The sequence below is a fragment of the Tachyglossus aculeatus genome, chromosome 2 (assembly GCF_015852505.1).
Source record: "Tachyglossus aculeatus isolate mTacAcu1 chromosome 2, mTacAcu1.pri, whole genome shotgun sequence".
Taxonomy (NCBI): domain Eukaryota; kingdom Metazoa; phylum Chordata; class Mammalia; order Monotremata; family Tachyglossidae; genus Tachyglossus; species Tachyglossus aculeatus.
In genome coordinates, this window is record NC_052067.1 from 86,077,056 (window position 1) to 86,097,164 (window position 20,109).

At 45.8% G+C, this 20,109-nt stretch overlaps 1 protein-coding gene across 1 annotated transcript in view; it reads right to left on the reverse strand.

Annotated features, from left to right (window-relative positions):
* ENPP1 (ectonucleotide pyrophosphatase/phosphodiesterase 1) overlaps nucleotides 1–4,168 on the reverse strand; it is an 80,560-nt gene extending 76,392 nt beyond the window's left edge. Inside the window, exon 1 of the mRNA XM_038760683.1 lies at nucleotides 4,022–4,168. Coding sequence (XP_038616611.1) covers nucleotides 4,022–4,150 — 129 coding nt within the window. The 5' untranslated portion in view covers nucleotides 4,151–4,168. The remainder of the gene's footprint in view (nucleotides 1–4,021) is intronic.
* Nucleotides 4,169–20,109: the final 15,941 nt, after the last annotated feature.

Genomic DNA, 20,109 nt, shown 5'->3' on the forward strand with positions numbered 1-20,109 from the left:
AATGTATTATGGACCAGAATGTATTATGGATCTGTCCTTGGTATTCCCTTAAGGTGTGCATGCACATCTGCACCCTCAAAATTAGCTTTCAGTTACTTAGCACGATTCAGTGGTTACCCTTGCATGGCCTAGGTTCACTGAAGAGCACAGGAAAAGCAGATTAGCAGATTGGGAAAGTGTTTCCATTATCTGTAACAATCCCGCTTTGTACCCGTTGGTGCCCAGTTGTTGAGAACCTTTTAAACACAACCCCACGGGGGTGGCACCTGTGTTTTTCTAGAGACCTCCATCGCTCCCTCTCAAATCTTCTAAAAAAGTGCCTTTGCTTTTAAATCAGGGCCACTTCAAATCTATCCTCCACCTCCATCCTCCAGCTAGGACGCTATTCTGACACAACTAGATCCCTCCAAATGTTGAAAGAAGCGATTGCCTTGCCTGACAGATTCCCCCCTTCCCCAATAAATTTTGCACGCTCGCGTGGAAGAACAAGGGCCCTTCGCATCTCTGCCTTTGTCCTTGCTGTGTGGGAGGGCATGTTGATAGACCCTCTAGACCGTTGTGGGCAGAGATTGTTTCTTTATATTGCTGTATGGAACTTTCATTCATTCATTCAATCCTATTAATTGAGTGCTTGTTGGGTGCAGAGCACTGTACTAAGCACATGGAAAGTACAATTCAGCAACAAAGACAGACAATCCCTGCCCACACCGGGCTCATAGTCTAGAAGAGGGCAGACAGACATCTAAACAAGTGAACAGGCATTGACAGCATCAATATAAATAAATGATAGAATTACAGCTCCTGATACAGTGCTCTGCACACAGTAAGCGCTCAACCAAAACGACTGAATGACCGAATGGATCCTGGAAGAAGCAGTAGCCTTGTCTGACAGATACCACTTATCTGATCACCTTTGCCCACTGGCAATAGCAGGGCAGAGGGCCCTTCGCCCCTCTGCTGTTGTTCTTGCCGTGACCCCCACCCCTTCTAAGCCCCCTCTAAGCTCCCCCAGACCCCGGGCCAGTCCCGAGGTCACCGAAGATGGTGTAGAGGCAGAGAGAGGACAAGAAGAGGTTTTGGTGGGTCTTCTCCTTCCCCAAGGACTGTATTCTTGTTAGGTTTTGTTGTCTGTCTCCCTCCTTCTAGACTGTGAGCTCGTTGTTGGGTAGGGATTGTCTTTATATGTTGCCAAACTGTACTGTCCAAGCGGTGATTAATCTCCTTTATTGCTGCATTGGTCTTTCCACAAGCACTTGGTACAGCCAAACTAGCTCTTATCCCCTCTTTAAAGCCCTACTGAGAGCTCACCTCCTCCAGGAGGCCTTCCCAGACTGAGCCCCCCCTTTTCCTCTGATCCCCCCCCATCGTCCCTACTCCCTCCCTCTGCTCTACCCCCTTCCCTGCCCCACAGGGCTTGTGCATATCTGTACATATTTATTACTCTGTTTTATTCATGATGTGTATATATATCTATAATTCTATTTATCTATTTTGATGGTATTGATGCCTGTCTACTTGTTTTGTTTTGTTGTCTGTCTCCCCCCTTGTAGACTGTGAGCCCATTGTCAGGTAGGGATTGTCTCCGTTGCTGAATTGTACTTTCCAAGTGCGTAGTCCAGTGCTCTGCACAGTAAGGGCTCAATAAATACGACTGAATGAACAAACAGTGCTCTGCACACAGTAAGCGCTCAATAAATACGACTTAATGAACAAACAGTGCTCTGCACACAGTAAGCTCTCAATAAATACGATTGAATGTTGAACAGTGCTCCACACACAGTAAGTGCTCAATAAAGAGCTCGAGAAGCAGCGTGGATCAGTGGAAAGAGCCAGGGCTTGGGAGTCGGAGGTCATGGGCTCTGATCCCAGCTCCGCCACTTGTCAGCTGGGTGACTTTGGGTAAGTCACTTCACTTCTCTGAGCCTCAGTTCCCTCATTTGTAAAATGGGGATTAAGACTGTGAGCCCCACGTGGGACAACCTGATCACCTCGTATCCCCCCCCCAGCGCTTAGAACAGTGCTTCGCACATAGTAAGCACTTAACAAATGCCATCATTATTATTATAATTAAATACGATTGAGTGAATGAACAGTACGCCGCACACGGTAAGCGCTCAACAAATATGACTAAATGAACGAACAGTGCTCTGCCCACAGGAAGCGCTCATTAAATAGGATTGAATGAATGAACAGTGCTCTACCACAGGAAGCGCTCATTAAATAGGATTGAATGAATGAACAGTGCTCTACCACAGAAAGCGCTCATTAAATAGGATTGAATGAATGAACAGTGTTCTGCCCACAGTAAGCGCTCATTAAATAGGATTGGATGAATGAACAGTGCTCTACCACAGGAAGTGCTCATTAAATAGGATTGAATGAATGAACAGTGTTCTGCCCACAGTAAGCGCTCAATAAATAGAATGGAATGAACAGTGTTTTGCCCACAGTAAGCGCTCAATAGAATGGAATGAACAGTGTTTTGCCCACTTTAAGTGCTCAATAAATAGAATTGAATGAATGAACAGTGTTTTGCACACAGTACGTGCTCAATAAATACGACTGAATGAATGAACATTGTTCTGCACATAGTAAGCGCTCAATAAATACGATTGAATGAATGAACATTGTTCTGCACACAGTAAGCGCTCAAGAAATACGACTGAATGAATGAATCCGTGGGCTCCAATTCTTCCCCCCACCCCAACCCGTGCGCCCTCCCGGGGGGGATAACGATATAATTCTGGTATTTGTTAAGCGCTTCCTCTGTGCCAAACACTGTTCTAAGAGATGGGGGTGGATACAAGGCGATCAGGTTGTCCCACGTGGGGCTCAGAGTCTCCATCCCCATTGCACAGAGGAGGGAACTGTGACCCAGAGAGGTGAAGCGAGTCGCCCCAGGTCACCCAGCAGACATCATAATAATAACGATGATAATAATGGCATTTATTAAGCGCTTAGTATGTGCAAAGCACTGCTCTAAGCGCTGGGGAGGTTACAAGGTGATCAGGTTGTCCCGCGTGGGGCTCAGAGTCTCCATCCCCATTGTACAGAGGAGGGAACTGTGGCCCAGAGAGGTGAAGCAAGTTGCCCCAGTCACCCAGCAGACATAATAATAATAATAATAATAATAATAATAATAGCATTTATTAAGCGCTTACTATGTGCAAAGCACCGTTCTAAGCGCTGGGGAGGTGATCGGGTTGTCCCGCGTGGGGCTCAGAGTCTCCATCCCCATTGTACAGAGGAGGGAACTGTGGCCCAGAGAGGTGAAGCAAGTCGCCCCAGTCACCCAGCAGACATAATAATAATAATAATAATAATAATAGCATTTATTAAGCGCTTACTATGTGCAAAGCACCGTTCTAAGCGCTGGGGACGTGATCAGGTTGTCCCGCGTGGGGCTCAGAGTCTCCATCCCCATTGTACAGAGGAGGGAACTGTGACCCAGAGAGGTGAAGCGAGTCGCCCCAGGTCACCCAGCAGACATCCTAATAATAATGATGATGGCATTTATTAAGCGCTTACTATGTGCCAAGCACCGTTCTAAGCGCTGGGGAGGTTACAAGGTGATCAGGTTGTCCCACGGGGGGCTCCCAGTCTTAATCCTCATTTTACAGGTGAGGGAACTGAGGCCCAGAGAAGTGACTTCTAGACCGTGAGCCCACTGGTGGGTAGGGGCCGCCTCTATGTGTTGCCAACTCGTCCTTCCCAAGCGCTTAGCCCAGTGCTCTGCACACAGTAAGCGCTCAATAAATACGATCGACTGATTGACTTGCGTAAAGTCCCAGGGCTGCCAGTTGGCAGAGCCGGGATTTGACCCCATGGGCTCCGGCTCCAAATCATCATCATCATCAATCGTATTTATTGAGCGCTCACTGTGTGCAGAGCACTGTAGTAAGCGCTTGGGAAGTACAAATTGGCAACATATAGAGGCAGTCCCCACCCAACGGTGGGCTCACAGTCTGCTCTTCCTACTGGGCCACGCTGCTTTTCCGTGGGGGATTGGGGGGGGGCTTACCAGGGACAGCACTTTGTAGGTGTTGGGGTCCTTGGCCTTGGGGGCTGGGGTGGGCTTGTCGGGGGGCGGGTCGTCGCCCAGCTCCAGGGGGGCCAGCATCGGGGAGGAGGCGGCGGCCGGAGGGTCCATGGCGGGGACTCGGCCTGTCCCTCTGTCTGTCCCTCTGTCCCCCCCCCCCCCCGCCCCCAGACCCCCGCTTCTATAGGGAGGGCCGGGCCCCGCCCCCCCCGAGCCCGTCTGACCGCCCACACTCGCTTACTGGGGGAAGGAGGCGGGGGCGGGGGGCTGGCTGCCAATCTGGCTGCGTCTGCCTCTCTGTGTGTGTGTGTGTCTGTGTGTGTCTGCCTGTCTGTGTGTCTCTCTGTCCCTGCGTGTGGAGGGGTGCCTGTGTGTGTGTCCTTGTGTCTGTGTGTATGTGTCTGTGTATCTGTGTGTGTGGGGGGGTAGGGGTCTGTGTGTGTCCTTGTGTCTGTTTGTGCATCTGTGTGTCTCTGCGTGTGTCTGTGTGTGTCTGTGTCGGCGTGTCTGAGTATGTGTGTGTGTAGGGGTGTGTGTGTGTGTCCGCGTGTCTCGGTGTGGAGGTGTGGAGGCGTGTAGGGGTGTGTGTGTGGGTGTGGGTGTGTAGGTGGGTGGGTGTTTGTGTAGGGGTGTGTGTGTGTAGGGATGTGTGTGTGTGTGTGTGTAGGGGTCTGTGTGTGTCCTTGTGTCTGTTTGTGCATCGGTGTGTCTCTGTGTGTGTCAGGCGTGTAGGGGGGGGGTGTGTGTGTGTGTGTGTCCGCGTGTCTGAGTGTGTGTGTGTAGGTGGGTGGGTGTGTGGGTGTGTAGGTGGGTGGGTGTTTGTGCAGGGGTGTGTGGGGGTAGGGGTCTGTGTGTGTCCTTGTGTCTGTTTGTGCATCGGTGTGTCTCTGCGTGTGTCAGGCGTGTAGGGGTGTGTGTGTGTGTCCGCGTGTCTGAGTGTGTGTGTGTAGGTGGGTGGGTGTGTGGGTGTGTAGGTGGGTGGGTGTTTGTGCAGGGGTGTGTGGGGGTAGGGGTCTGTGTGTGTCCTTGTGTCTGTTTGTGCATCGGTGTGTCTCTGTGTGTGTCTGTGTGTGTGTGTGTGTGTGTGTCGGCGTGGCTGAGTATGTGTGTGTGTGTGTGTAGGTGTGTGTGACCGCGTGTCTCGGTGCGTATGTGTGTAGGGGGGGGGGTGTGTGTCCGCGTGTCCGACTGTGTGGGTGTGTAGGTGGGTGGGTGTTTGTGTAGGGGTGTGTGTGTGTGTAGGGGTCTGTGTGTGTCCTTGTGTCTGTGCATCTGTGTGTCTCTGTGTGTGTGTCTGTGCGTGTCTGTGTGTGTCCGCGTGTCTGAGTGCGTGTGTGTAGGTAGGGGTGTGTGTGTGTGTCCGCGTGTCTAGGTGTGTGTGTCTGTGTAGGTGTGTGTAGGGGTATGTGTAGGGGTGTGTGTGTGCGTGTGTCTGTGGCCTGGGTGCCTTGAACTTCACCTCCACGGTGAGCCCCCGGCTTGCACAGCTCTGTGAGAGACAGATGTGTGTGTGTTTGTATGTGTGTGTGTGTATGCGTGTGTGACTGGGCGTGGGTGTTTGCGTCTGTCAAATTCTGGGTGTCTCGAATTTGACCTTCGCAGCGGACACCGGCTTGCGCAGCTAAGAGAGAGAGAGAGAGAGAGAGAGAGAGAGAGTCTGTGTGTGAGAGTGTGTATGGGTGTTTGCATCTGTGTCTGGGTGTTTTGAACTTGACCTCTGCGGCGGACACTGGCTTACAAGGCTGTGAATGTTTGTGTGTGTGTGTGTGTGTGTGTGTATGTGTGTGTCTGTGGCCTGGGTGGCTTGAACTTCAACTCCACAGCGGACCCCGGCTTGCACAGCTCCGTGAGAGACAGATGTGTATGTGTGTATGCATGTGCGTGTGTGTTGTGTGGGTGTAGGTGTTTGGAGTGGCTGTGTGTGGCGAGGGGTTGTGGGGAGGGGCTTTGTCTGCGTCTGTGTCTGTGTGTCTGGCCGTCTTGACCATCACCTCCGCAGCAGACCCCGGCCTGCGTAGCTCTGAATGAGTGTGTGTGGGTGTGGGTGTGTCTTGGACTTCACCTTCGTGGCCCACTGTCACAACAGGGAGCAGACAGTGTGTGTATGTGTGTGTATATGTGTGTGTAATAATAATAATAATGGCATTTGTAAAGCACTTACTATGTGCAAAGCACTGTTCTAAGCAATGGGGAGGATACAAGGTGATCAGGTTGTCCCACGTGGGGCTCACGGTCTTCATCCCCATTTTACAGATGAGGTAACTGAGGCCCAGAGGAGTGAAGTGACCTGCCCAAAGTCACACAGCTGACAAATGGCGGGGCCGGGATTAGAACCCACGACCTCTGACTCCCAAGCCCGGGCTCTTTCCACTGAGCCACGCTGCTACATACATACACACACATATGTGTGTATGCATGTGTGTGTGTTGGACTTCGCCTCCACAGCCCACACAGTCACGAGCTGCAGCAGACCCCCGCTTGCACAGCTGTGTATGCGTATGTGTGTGTGTGTGTGTTGGACTTCACCTCCACAGTCCAAGGTCACAAGAGGCAGCGGACCCTAGGTTGCACAGATCAGTCTGGTCCTCCTGGTCTGGACTGGGCCAAACTGGGCCGGACTGGGCTCAACCCGAAGCAGGGGGCAGGACCTGGAAATAAAGAGGAGGGGGCGAGGGCAGGCTGCTCTTTGGACTCTGGAGGAGTGGGAGGATGGGGAAGAAGAACGTGAGGGCTCGAGAAGGCGGCAACTTGGACCTTGAGGAGTGGGGGGTGCACGGGTTGGGAGCGTTGAGCGTGGCTCTCGTGGGGGTGGAAGGGAGACCCGGAAAGGGAAGGGCTGCTGCTGTTGCCGTTCATTTTTCATTTTTTTCTGTCCTTCCCAGAATCCCAGATAAGGATAATAATAATAATGATGGCATTTGTTAAGCGCTTACCATGTGCACAGCACTGTTCTTAGCGCTGGGGGTGGATACAAGGTGATCAAGTTGTCCCACATGGGGCTCACAGTCTTAATCCCCATTTTACAGATGAGGTAACTGAGGCTCAGAGAAGTTAAGTGACTTGCCCAAGGTCACACAGCAGACATGTGGTGGAGCCAGGATTCGAACCCATGACCTCTGACTCCAAAGCCCGTGCTCTTCTCCACTGAGCCACGCTGCTCCTCAAAGGATTCCCAAACTCCAACTCCCACTGGTTAGAGAGGCGGAGGTGGGTGTGGGATTTAAGGGGCTAAGAAACTCTTGTGTTCTGTGGCACTTTCCCAAGTGCTTGGTTCAGTGCTGTACTCACAGTAGGTCCTAAGGCGATCAATCATATTTACTGAGCGCTTATTGGGTGCCTTGGGTAGACTAAAGGGGGAGCTGAATCAACTGTCAAAGGAGATTGAGGAGATGTTTGCTTTTCAGTAGGTTCACACCATGGATGAATCAATCGATCAGTAGTGTTGATTGAGTGCAGAGCATTGCACCAAACTCATGGAGGAGTACAATAGAATAATAATAATAATAGTTTTTATTATTATGGTATTTGTTAAGCACTTACTACCGTACCAAGCACTGTTCTAAACGCAGGGGTAGACACAAGTTAATCTGGTTGGTTACAGACCCTCTCCCACAGGATGCTCACGCTCTTAATCCCCACTTTACAGATGAGGTAATTGAGACTCAGATAAATTAAGTGACTTACCCAAGGTCACACAGCAGACATGTGATGGCGCTGGGATTAGAATCCAGGTCCTTCTGACTTTCAGGCCCGGACTCTATCCGCTCAGCCAGGCTTCTTCCCTAGGATCTTTTTCAAAGCAGAAAAAAACGGCCTGCCTCCCACTCAGGTTTCCAAATAGCACTGCTGCCCTTTTCAGCCCCTGACTCTCAGTGAATCTGTGGGTCTCCTGAATTCCCGAGTGTCTCTTTTCCTCTCAGATACCAGCCACAGAGTGGGATCTTTTTTAAAGATTCCTCTAAACTGTACACTCATTGTGGGCAGGGAATGTGGTCTGCTCACACCTTTGCTTTGTACTCTCCCAAGCGCTCAGTCCAGTGCTCTGCACATAGTAATCACTCAATAAATACCACTGATTAATTGATTTCATTGTGAAATCTCTCACTTTTGCACCACTGTGAGCCCAATTTTCCAGCACCTAGTTGCCCATGTCTGTGAGGGAATGGTAATCAGCTAGAACTCCAGAGAGCAAGAACAGTCAGCTACTCCTGTGGACCTGCAAACTTATTTATCCCATCTTCACTGTCTGTCTTACCTCATGGCCAAATATCAATAGAGTTCAGAGCCTTAGGGTGAAAAAGGAAGGTCACGGAAAAGTCAGACAGGACCTCAGGAAGGTGCATCTTTCATTTCTAGTGAAAGGCAGGAAAAGGATCATCATGGAGGAAGCCAAGGGTTCTAATCTTCTTATTATTATTCTTAATATTTAAGTGCTTACTGTGTGCCAAGCACTGTTCTAAGCGCTAGGGGAGATACAGGGTCATCAAGTTGTCCCATGTGGGGCTCACAGACTTCATCCCTATTTTACAGATGAGGAAACTGAGGCCCAGAGAAGTTAAGTGACTTGCCCAAAATCACACAGCTGACAAGTGGCAGAGCCAGGATTAGAACCCACGACCTCTGACTCCGAAGCCCGGGCTATTTCCACTGAGCCACGCTTCTTCTTGTTCTGTCTGGAAATTCACTGTGTGTCTAATTCCCAAAGAGAATGTTATGTAGAGGCAGACAGAGGGTTGTTGGGTAGCCTGAGGCCAAAGATTAATGCAAACAAGTCAGAGAGCTCGAGGGCCTTAGAGTCAGTCTGCTTCTTTCCATTTAGAAAGGGGAATAATAGTAATAAAAATAATGGTATTTGTAAGCATTTATTAGGTGCTAGGTACCCTACTAAGCACTGTGGTGGAAACAAGCAAACTGGGTTGGACATAGTCCTTGTCCCACATGGGGCTCACAGTCTCAATTTCCATTTTACAGATGAGGTAACCTGAGGCACAGAGAAGTGAAGTGACTTGCCCAAGGTCACACAGCAGACAAGTGGCAAAGGAGGGATTGAAACCCGTGACCTTCTTACTCCCAGGCCCACGGTCTATCGGGGCAGCGGTGAAAACAGTACTAGCCCTGAAGCACTCAACAAATACTGCTGATGGATCGATGGCCCTGTCACCCCATCCCCGGGCAAACGGACCTGCCCCACATCCTGTGCTATGTGCTCTGCACATGGTAAGTGCTCAATAAATGCGATTGATGATGATCCTGCCCCCTGGCTCTGGCCCAAAGGGCCAGACCACCAGATTCCCCGGGAGCACCAAGTCGCTGCTGCGTGATTTAGCTGTGAAACCTAGGATTTCTGATTGTTTAGAGAAGGGTTACAATGATATGTTGTTATTCTCACTGCCAGGAGTTCACAGAATGAGTCACAGATGATATTTCATTCACCCTCACAACAGTCAGGAAGGAAGCGAAAGCCTCAGGAAGATAAAGCGATTTACTGAAGCTCAGTCATTCAGTTGCTGAGGCAAGAATAAAAGCCCTGCTCTGCGGTTCCCTATTTCTTACTCTACTCTCCCTGAACCACACGTGCTTTTTATTGCATGTCAGTGCTATCTGCTGCGAGGGAGATGTGGCTTTAAGAAGTGTTGAAAGGACTTCCCAAGCAAATGAGTTATGTTCATGTAGAGCAACTGGCCTCAGGCACCCAAGCTCAAGCAGCCCATTGATAATCCCAAATGAATATTTGGATAAGATGAGGGGCAGAAGAATCTTGGGCAATCTTGAGACCCTAGAGCTGATAGTGGGAGTGTACGTGTGAGAGAGTCTCCAGCAATGAAGAAGACATCACAAAATAAGTACTGCTGGCAGAATGTTATCTATATAACCAAAGTTTTCTCCTCAAGATGGAACAATATTGGTGCCATGAGAAAATTCCTTAAACTATATGATATATGAACTATTACATACACTGTCAAATAGACAGGGACTTTCAACAGCAGGATGTAACATAGCAGCAGTGTGGCTCAGTGGAAAGAGCCAGGGCTTTGGAGTCAGAGGTCATGGGTTCGAATCCCAGCTCCGCCACATGTCTGCTGTGTGACCTTGGGCAAGTCACTTAACTTCTTTGGGCCTCAGTTACCTCACCTGTAAAATGGGGATTAAGACTGTGAGCCCCCCGTGGAACAACCTGATCACCTTGTAACCCCCAGCACTTAGAACAGTGCTTTGCACATAGTAAGCGCTTAACAAATGCCATCATTATTATTATTATTATTATAGGAACCTACTAACCAATTAATTGTATTTACTGAGTGCTTCCTGTGTGCAGTGCACTAAGTGCTTGAGAGTACAATATAACGATATAACAGAGCTGTTAGACAAATTCCGTGCCCACATTGAGCTCACAGTCTAGAGGGGGAGACAGTCATCGATATAAATAAATAAATGACAATTATATGTGTAAGTGCTTTGGGGCTGAGGGAGAGTTGAATGAAAAGAGCAAATCGGGGTGATGCAGAAAAGCGTGGGAGAAAAGAAAATGAGGACTTAGTCAGGGAAGGCTTCTTGGAGGAGATTTACCTTCAATAAGGTCTTGAAAGTGGGGAGAGTAATTGTCTGTCAGATATGAAGAGGGAGGGCATTCCAGGCCAGAGGCAGGAGATGGGTGAGAGGACGACAACGAGGTAGATGAGATTGAGGTAAAGTGAGTAGGTTGGCATTAGAGGAGTGAAGCATATGGGCTGGGTTGTAGTAGGAGAGTTAGTGAGGTGAGGTAGGAGGGCAAGGCCATTGAGTGCTTTAAAATCAATGGAAAGGAGTTTCTGTTTGACAAGTAGGTGGATGGGCAACTGCTGGAGGTTCTTGCTGACTTGTCTCCCCCTTCTAGACTGTGAGCCCACTCTTGGGTAGGGACTGTCTCTATATGTTGCCAACTTGTACTTCCCAAGCGCTTAGTACAGTGCTCTGCACACAGTAAGTGCTCAATAAATACAATTGATTGATTGATTGATTGATTGATTGAAGGGTGGGGAAACATGAATTGAATGTTTTGGGGGAAGAAACGATCCGGGCAACAGGATGAAGTATGGACTGGAGTGGGGAGAGACAGGAGACAAGGGGGGTCAGCAAGGAGGCTGATACAGTAATCCAGGTGAGATAGGTTAAGTTCTTGGATTTACGTGGTAGCAGTTTGGATGAAGAGGAAGGGGCAGATTTTTGCAATGTTGTGAAGGCTGACCTGACAGGATTTAGCAACAGATGAATATATGGGTTGAATAAGAGATGTGAGTCAAGGATAATGCCAAGGTTATGGACTTGTGAGGTAGGGAGAATAGTGCTGTTGTCTATAGTGATGGGAAAGACAAGGGGAGGACAGGGTTGGGGTGGGAAGGTAAGGAGCTCTGTTTTGGCATGACAGGGTGGTTGGGTGCCAAATCTTGCACCTGCCAGTAATGCTACTCCCTTCTGCGTTGTCCTGACTTGCTCCCTTTATTCATCCCCCCTCCCAGCCCCACAGCACTCATGTACATATCTGTAATTAATTTATTTATATTAATGTCTGTCTCTCCCTCTAGAGTGTAACCTCACTGTGGGCAGGGAATATGTGTGTTCACTGTTATATTCTACTCTCCCAAGTGCTCAGTACAGTGCTCTGCACATAGTAGGTGCTCAAGAGGTACGGTTGACTGACTGACTTGTACTCTTTGTTTCTCTAAAGCTACCCTGTTTACTATGCCTTGTTCTCTTCTCTCCAGCCTCTGAATCCTTGCTCTCACTCTCCTCTTTGTCTGGAACCCCCTTTTCTTTCTAATCTGTCAGACCACAGCTCTCTCCATCTTCAAAGCCTTCCTGGAGTTATATTATCAGCAGGAGGCCTGCTCAATGCATTTTTCTTCAACCCGGACCATGTCCCTGAAACTACCAGCTCAACACTTCTGCACCATCTACACCATCATAATCATTGTGGTATTACTGAACACTTCTGTTTGTCAGGCTCTGTGCTCGACACTGAGGTAGAGGCAATCAAATTGGACACAGTCCCTGTCCCAGTCTAAATGAGAGGGATACGGGCATTTAATCCCCATTTTGCAGGTGAGGAACCAGAGGTACTAAGAAGGTAAGTGACTTTCCCAAGGTCACACAGCAGGCCAGGGGCAAAAACAAGATAGGAACTCCCAACCCTAACCCCCCAGTTCTGTACTCTTTCCATTAGACCACTGTTCCTCTCTGCACCTCTACACACGTGTGCACCTGCAGATACTGACCTGTATAATCTTACCTTTAAAGCAATTCCCCATCTACTTAACCATTCGCTATTCTCTTTCTCTATCTGTGAGTTATTTTGTGTCTTTCTCCCCTGCTAGATTGTAAACTGCCTGAGAGAAGGAATTGTGTCTTTTAACTCTATTGTACCTCACCAAGCACTGAGTAGTGCACCCACTAGACACTTAATAAATACCGGTGATTGGACTAATTGATTAAAAGAGCTGAGTGCAAGATATAAACAATAAATACACATGAATCAAGTAATCAGAAACTGATGAAGAAACAGATAAGCCTCAGTTAGCTCAATTTGGGATTAAGACTGTGAGCCCCATGTGGGATAGGGACTGTGTCTAACCCAGTTTGCTTGTATCCATCCCAGTGCTTAGTACAGTGCTTGGCATGTTGTAATCTCTAAATAAATACCACAATTATCATCACTATTATTATTATTGTTATATGCCTAAGAGTTCTGAGGTAGTAGAAGCACTTAGTTCAGTACTCTGCACACAGTATGTGCTTAATAAATACGATTGAATGAATGAATGTATGAACAACCCACCCCATGGGCATTATTGCCTCATGAAGCAGTTGATTATTTTAGATGGGCTCTGAAGGAGGGGATGAATGTGGTTAATGAAGTTGTGGTGAGGAAGGCATGCCAGTTAAAAAGAATTCAGGAGTAGTAGTAGTACTAGGAAGAGGAGGAGGAATAGCGTTAGCAATTACTGAGCTCCAACTTGATGTGGGCAACTGTAGTAGACACTTGAGAAGTATGGAGAGCAGATAGGGAAAAGAATGTAAAAGGTAAAAAGCACATTTCCTCCAAGAGGCCTTCCCCAACAAAGCCCTCATTTTCCCTACTCATCCCCCTTCTGTGGTACCCTTGCATTTATATTTGTATCCTTTTTCACCCCTTCCTCAGCCCCATAGAACTTATGTCCTTATCTGTAATGTGTTTATTTATATTAGTGCTTTCTTCCCCCTCTTTACTTTAAGCTCCTTGTGGGCAGGGAATGAGTGTACCAACTCCCTTATAATGTGCTCTCCCAAGTACTTAGTGCAATGTTCTGCACAAAGTGCTCAATAAATACAGTTGATTGATTGATTGATTGAAGTCAACTGATGGAAAGCCTAGAAACAAATGATCAAGAACTTCTGCTTTATGAGAGAAAGAAATGGGAGCAATTGGAGGATTTTGGAAATGAACTCGTCAGCAGCAAACATTCTGGTCACCACCAATAATAAAGAAGCAAGAATCTTTGAGTCTCTTTGCACACCACCACGTTACCCTCCCACCCCACAATCCCAAAACACTGAGGTTGAAAATAGAAAGAGAAACATCCACATGTTTAATTCTAGAATCTACATTTTCAGTTTTGCTTTGTGAGTTCATTTCAGCAGCCATTGAAAAAAACATCTTGTATAGTTATCTGCCCATTTAAGGTGACGTTGCTTGGAGAAGAGGTGGTGTCAATATCATTTCACCAAGCCTCTCACCTCTAGAAGAAACAACAGTGATAAAATTAAGAATTTACTCTTATTTTTACCCACATCACTCTATTCTTTTCCATGCTCACATTGAACTGCCAGTGTTCAGAGTTCTGAAACATATAGAATGTTTACATGTCTAATATTAGTATTTCATTTTTAATTTCACAATGGCTGGTCCAGAGGTGTGGTGTTATCAACTACCAAGACCAGAGGTGCCAGGGTGATAAACTGCTAATTTTTAACCCTGGATGTCCTGGCCATAATTAGGTGCAGACTTTGGTCATATAATGATGATGATGATGATGATGATGATGATGATGATGATGATGATAACAGTTAAGCACTTAGTATGTGTAGAACACTGGGGTAGGTATAGGTTTATTAGGTTAGACACAGTCCCTGTCCCACATGGGGCTCACAGTCTGAGCAGGCAGAAGAACAGGTATTTAATCCCCATTTTACAGGGGAGGAACCTAAGGCACAGAGAAGTTAAGTGACTTGCCTAAAGTCACACAGCAAGCAATGGGCAGTCGGGATTAGAACTCAGGTCCTCTGATTTCCAGGCCCGTGCCCTTTCCTCTAGCCCATGCTGCTTCTCCGCATTTGCCATCTTAAGCTCTCCTGCTCTATATGTCGGTTGAGTAATAGCAAATGCAATTTCTATAGTTCATTAATTCACATACAGACTCAGAACTCAGACTTGAGAAGTAGCATGACCTAGTGGAAAGAGCCCAGACCTGAGAGTCAGAGGACCCAGACAAATCACTTAACTTGTCTGTGCCTTAGTTGCCTCATCTGTAAAATGGGGATTAAATCCTCCTCCCTCTGACAGATTTTGAACCCCCTGAGGGACAGGGACTGAGTCTAATCTGTTTATCTTGTATCTACTCCTGAATTTAAAACAGTGCTGGACATATAGTAAGTGGATAACAAATGCCATTAAAAATAAAACAAACTCAGTCCTGGAAATTTTTAATGCACAAAATCTTTAATTTGTCACCTAACTGCTTTCAAATGATATTTTTTGCCTTCAGAAATTGCTTCTTTCAATATAGTTTATCCTGCTGCATCGGTATTGATAAGAATAACTGAAGACCAAACTAATTAAATGCATCCATTATCATACTGATTTTTTCCCAGTTTTTGTTTGTTATATGAAATAGGGAAGGCTAGAATGAAAAGGCTTAGAAACAGAATCATATCTACAATGATGTGTGAAGCTTAGTCACTTAATATGGGCAAAATAGTATGCTGAAGTTTCTCAGTTCTGACAAGAAACCCTTTTGACTATAATCAAACCTCAGGCTACTACTCTAATCAGGGGTCTGTGTATCTTTGGAACACAAATCTGAAATGGAAAACATAACTCCTGGGTAGCCCCTTCGATATCAAAAGTAAACCTCACAACTTGAGCCCCAGTTGAAAAATTGATATTCCATTAAGTCTCCCTTGTGGGTATTAAAGCTCAGGGTTTGTCAAGTGTTTCAAATATATAAAAACTAATGATGATTAAAGCATACAAAATGAATAGAATAAAATGGAATTTTCATCTGGACCCTCATGAATGAATCTCTGACCTCAGATAAAAGTTTCCACATGTTTTCAAGTTCTTCTCTAAATTAAAGAAATAATTGCAAATTATAGATTGGGTGTACTGAGGAAATGGATCTCTTTGGTGGCAATTTATAGATAAAGATATAGATAAAGACATAGATATAGATATAGATATAGATATAGATAAATATATAATTGGGAGGATAATTGCCTGGGATTTTCATCTATTGAATAAAAACACCCTATTTAAATTTTAAAAATTCAAGATATGATTGGATATGTATGCTCTGCTGACACCCAAGAGGAGGCAAGGAAGGAGGAGGAGAACATCCAGACCAACTGACGCAGTCTGAAGATGGTTTCTGAGGTGGGGGCCGGTAGTGCATGACTACAGAAACGATAGCCTTGCCTCCGAGGTGCAGTGCCCACCAAAGTTGGATTTAAGCTTGTCCAAAGTGGAATGGAGTCAAATGAGGAATTTTTCATGGCCAATTAACTAGTAAGCTCCTTGCGTACCATTCATTCATTCACTCAATTGTGTTTATTGAGCACTTACTGTGTGCAGAGCACTGTACTAAGAACTTGAGAAGTACAAGTCGGCAACATATAGAGATGGTCCCTACCCAACAACGGACTCACAGTCTAGAAGGGGGAGAAAGACAACAAAACAAAATATGTAGACAGGTGGACCAGGATCATTTCTATCAACCCTATGGTACTGCACTCTCCCAAGCACTTAGTACAGTGCTCCCTAGACTATAAGCCTGTTGTGAGTAGGGAATGTCACTGTTTATGACTGTACTGTACTTTCCCAAGAGCTTAGTACAGTGCTCTACACACAGTAAGTGCTCATAAATACAACTGAATTAATGAATGTTCCACATGCTGCATGCATTCAGTAAATACCACTGAATGATTGATAGTATTCTCCCAAGTGCTTAATACAGTACTACGCAAACAATGAGTGCTCAATAAATATGATTGACTGACTGACTATATGCTGAGCACTATACTAAGCACTTGGGAGAGATCAGTAGAATTAGTAGACATGGTCCCTGCCCTCAAAGAACTCACCTTCTAGTAAGGGAGACAGACTCTAAAATAAATTATAAATCAGAGAGAGTAATAGAGTATAAAGATATATACATAATTGCTTTATGGAAGCATGATTACCCAAATGCTTAGGTAGTATGGAAATGCTAAATTAGCAGTTGCAGGGATATAGAGTGAGGAGATGAGAAATTAATCAAGGAAAGCTTCGTGGCGGAGATATGATTTCATGAGGGGTTTGAAGATGGGAAGAGCAGTGGTCTGCTGGTTGTGAAGGTGGGAGGAGCTCCAGGGAAGAGGAATGGCAGAACAAGAGATCAATTAAGGCAACCAAACCCACTGAGTAGAGTGGCTTGAGAAGAATGGTGTGAGCTGGGATGCAATGGGAAAAGACAGATCTGTTAGTAGAAGGGGAACAACTGATGGAGTTCTTTGAACCAGTGGTCAAGAGTTTCTGCTAGAGGTGGAGAGAAATGGGCAATGATTAGATATTTTTGAGGAGTGGGGAGATGTGTGCAGAATTATGTTTCAGAAAAATGATCCAGGCAACAGAGTGAAATATGCTCTAGAGATGGGGAGATCAGAAAGGAATCTATTGCAGTAGTCAAGCTGGGATAAGATAAGTGCCTGAAACAGTGTGATGGCTGTTTGGTTGGAGAGGAAAAGGTGTATACTGGAAATATTGTGGAGGAAGAACTGAAAGGATTTGGTGACAGAATCAATACAGGGATTTAAAGAAAAGGAGGCATTAAAGATAATGCCAGGGTTAAGGGCATGAAGATAAGGTGGATGGTTGTAATTATTATTACTGAAGGAAAAGAGGATTTTGCAGGGAAGATGAGCAGTTCAGTTTTGGACATACTGCACTTGAGGTGCCAACAGGATAACTAGGTGAGGATTTCTTGGAGGCAAGGGGCAAAGTGAGATTACAAAGACGAGGCAGGGAGTGTGTCTGCTAATTCGTTACATCATTCTGTCCCTGGCACTTAGTAGAGTGCTCTACACATAGTAAGTGCTCAATAAATATGATTGATTGATTGATTGAGGTCAGGAAAAGCAAGGTATATTTGGAAGTCATCTGTTTTGAGGTAGCAGTTGAAGCCATGGGAGCAGATGAGCTCCCAAAGGGAGAGGGCGAAATATGAAAAGATCAAGAAATCCAGGACAGAGCCTTGAGGAATACCTACAGCTAAAAATGGGGAAACAGTAGGCAAATAATGGGGATTAAAACTGTGAGTCCTGTGTGGAACTATGTCCAACCTAGTTATCCTGTTGGCACCTCAAGCACAGTATGTCCAAAACTGAACTGCTCATCTTCCCTCCAAAATCCTCTTCTCCTTCAATAATAATAATTACAACCATCCTCCTTATCTTCATGCCCTTAACCTTGGCGTTTCCTTTAATGCCTCCTTTTCTTTTAACCCTTATATTAAGTCTATCAGCAAATCCTATCAGTTCTTCCTCCAAAATATGTCCAACCAATCTTGTATCTACCCCAATGCTTAGTACAATGCTGGCAAAAAGTAAGCTCTTAATAACAGAAAAAGCAAAACAAAACAAAACAAAGAACAGGAGAAGACTATCATAAAAACCAAGTTTAGATGGTGTTTTTCAGGAGGAGGGAGTGATCCATTGTGTCAAAGGCAGCCAAGAATTGGGGAAGGTTTGGATATCAATCAATCTATCCATTGTATTTTTTGAGTCCTTACTGCGTGCAGAGTACTATAGCAAGTGCTTGGGAGAGCACAGTATAACGATTTAACAGATTCATTCCTGCCCAAAACAAGCTTACAGTCTAGAGGGGAAGACAGACATTAATATAAATAAATAAATTACGGATATGTACATAAGTGTGATGGGGCTGGAGGCAGGAGAATAAAGGGAGAAAATCAGGGTGATGTAGAGGGAATGGGATAAGAGGAAAGGAGTGTTTAAAAGGCCTCTTGGAGAAGATGTACCTTCAGTCAGGCTTTGAAAGAGGGAAGAGTAATTGTTTGTCATATATGAAGAGGCAGGACATTCCAGGCCAGAGGCAGGACGTGGGTGAGAGGTCGGTGGAGAGTTAGATGAGATAGAGATACAGTGAGCACAGGATAGTCTAGAGTTTGTTAGTTTTGGCAAGAAAGAAGTCCCTGGTGAAGTTGGAGGGTGCTGTCGGCATGGCTTAGTGGATAGACTGCTACCTTAGTCTTTTAGACTGTGAGCCCACTGTTGGGTTAGGACTGTCTCTATATGTTGCCATCTTGTACTTCCCAAGCGCTTAGTACAGTGCTCTGCACACAGTAAGCACTCAATAAATACGATTGATTGATTGATAGAAAAAGGGCCTCGGAGTCAGAAGGACCTCACTTCTAATGCCGGCTCTGCCACGTAATAATAATAATTATGGTATTTGTTAAGTCCTTACTATGTGCCAGGCACTGAACTAAACGCTGGGGTGGATACAAGAAAATCAGTTTGGATACAGTCCCTTGTCTCACATGAGACTCACAGTCTCAATCCCCATTTTACAGATAAGGTAACTGAGGCACAGACAAGTGAAGTGACTTTCCCGAGGTCACACAGCAAACAAATGGCAGAGTCGGGATTGGAACTCTTGACCTTCCGGCTCCCAGGCCCATGTTCTACCCACTACTCCATGCTGCTTCACATGTCTACTGTGTGAGTTTGGGCAAGTCAATTATCGGGGCCTCAGTTACCACATCTGTAAAAAATGGGGATTTAGAGTGTGAGCCCCATGTGGGACAGGGACTGTGTCCAACCTGATTAACTTATATCTACCCCATCACTTAGAACAGTGTTGGGCAAATAGTAAGCATTTAACAAGTACCATAATAATAATAATTATTATTTATTATTATTAGTGGAGCAAAGGGGGAGGATGCCAGGTGATAGAGGGTCGTGCAAAGATAGGATGTGGAAGCACAAGCTCTATACAACCCATTCTAGGAGTTTGGACAGGATGGGGAGGAAGGAGATGGGGCAAAAACTGGATGATGAAGGGGGATCCAGAAAAGGATTACATTTCATTCAATTTACATTGAAGAAGTGGGTTTTAAGATAGACTTGGAAAGCTAGGAAATAATTTGTTAGATGGAGAGCACAGGACTGTTCCAGGCATAAATACTGAAAAAGAGGAATGTATTTTTTTCTAAATAAAGTCTCTCCAGACAATATCCTAATCATCCCAAATCACTACAAATTAAATGAGTATCATTATGGCACACAGTAGTGATTAAATTCCTGGAAGGAACATAAAAGAGTATGATAGGATATCTCGGAAATTTGGTCTAGTGAATAGAGTATGTGTCTGGGAGTCAGAAGGACCTGGATTCTAATCCTGGCTCCACCACTTGTCTGCTCTGTGACCTTGGGCAACTTGTTTCACTTCTCTGTGCCTCAGTTAGTTCACCTGTAAAATGAGTAAGAATGTGAGCCCCTTGGGGAGATGGACTGTGTCCAACCTTCTATCTACCCCAGTGCTTAGTACAGTGCCTGGAATTTAGTAAGAACTCAACAAAATACCATAAAAAATAGTGTTTTTCAACAGCAAAATGTTGTACTAGGAGCTTGAGTGAGAGTACAATAGGAATAAAATAAGCAGTTTCTAATTGAATGGTCCTTGGCATACCTTACCTGGACTTCCACAAGCTGTTTTTAATATAATGGTCCTTGCCATACCTTACCTGGACTTCCTAATATGAAAGGTAGAAAATGGGTCT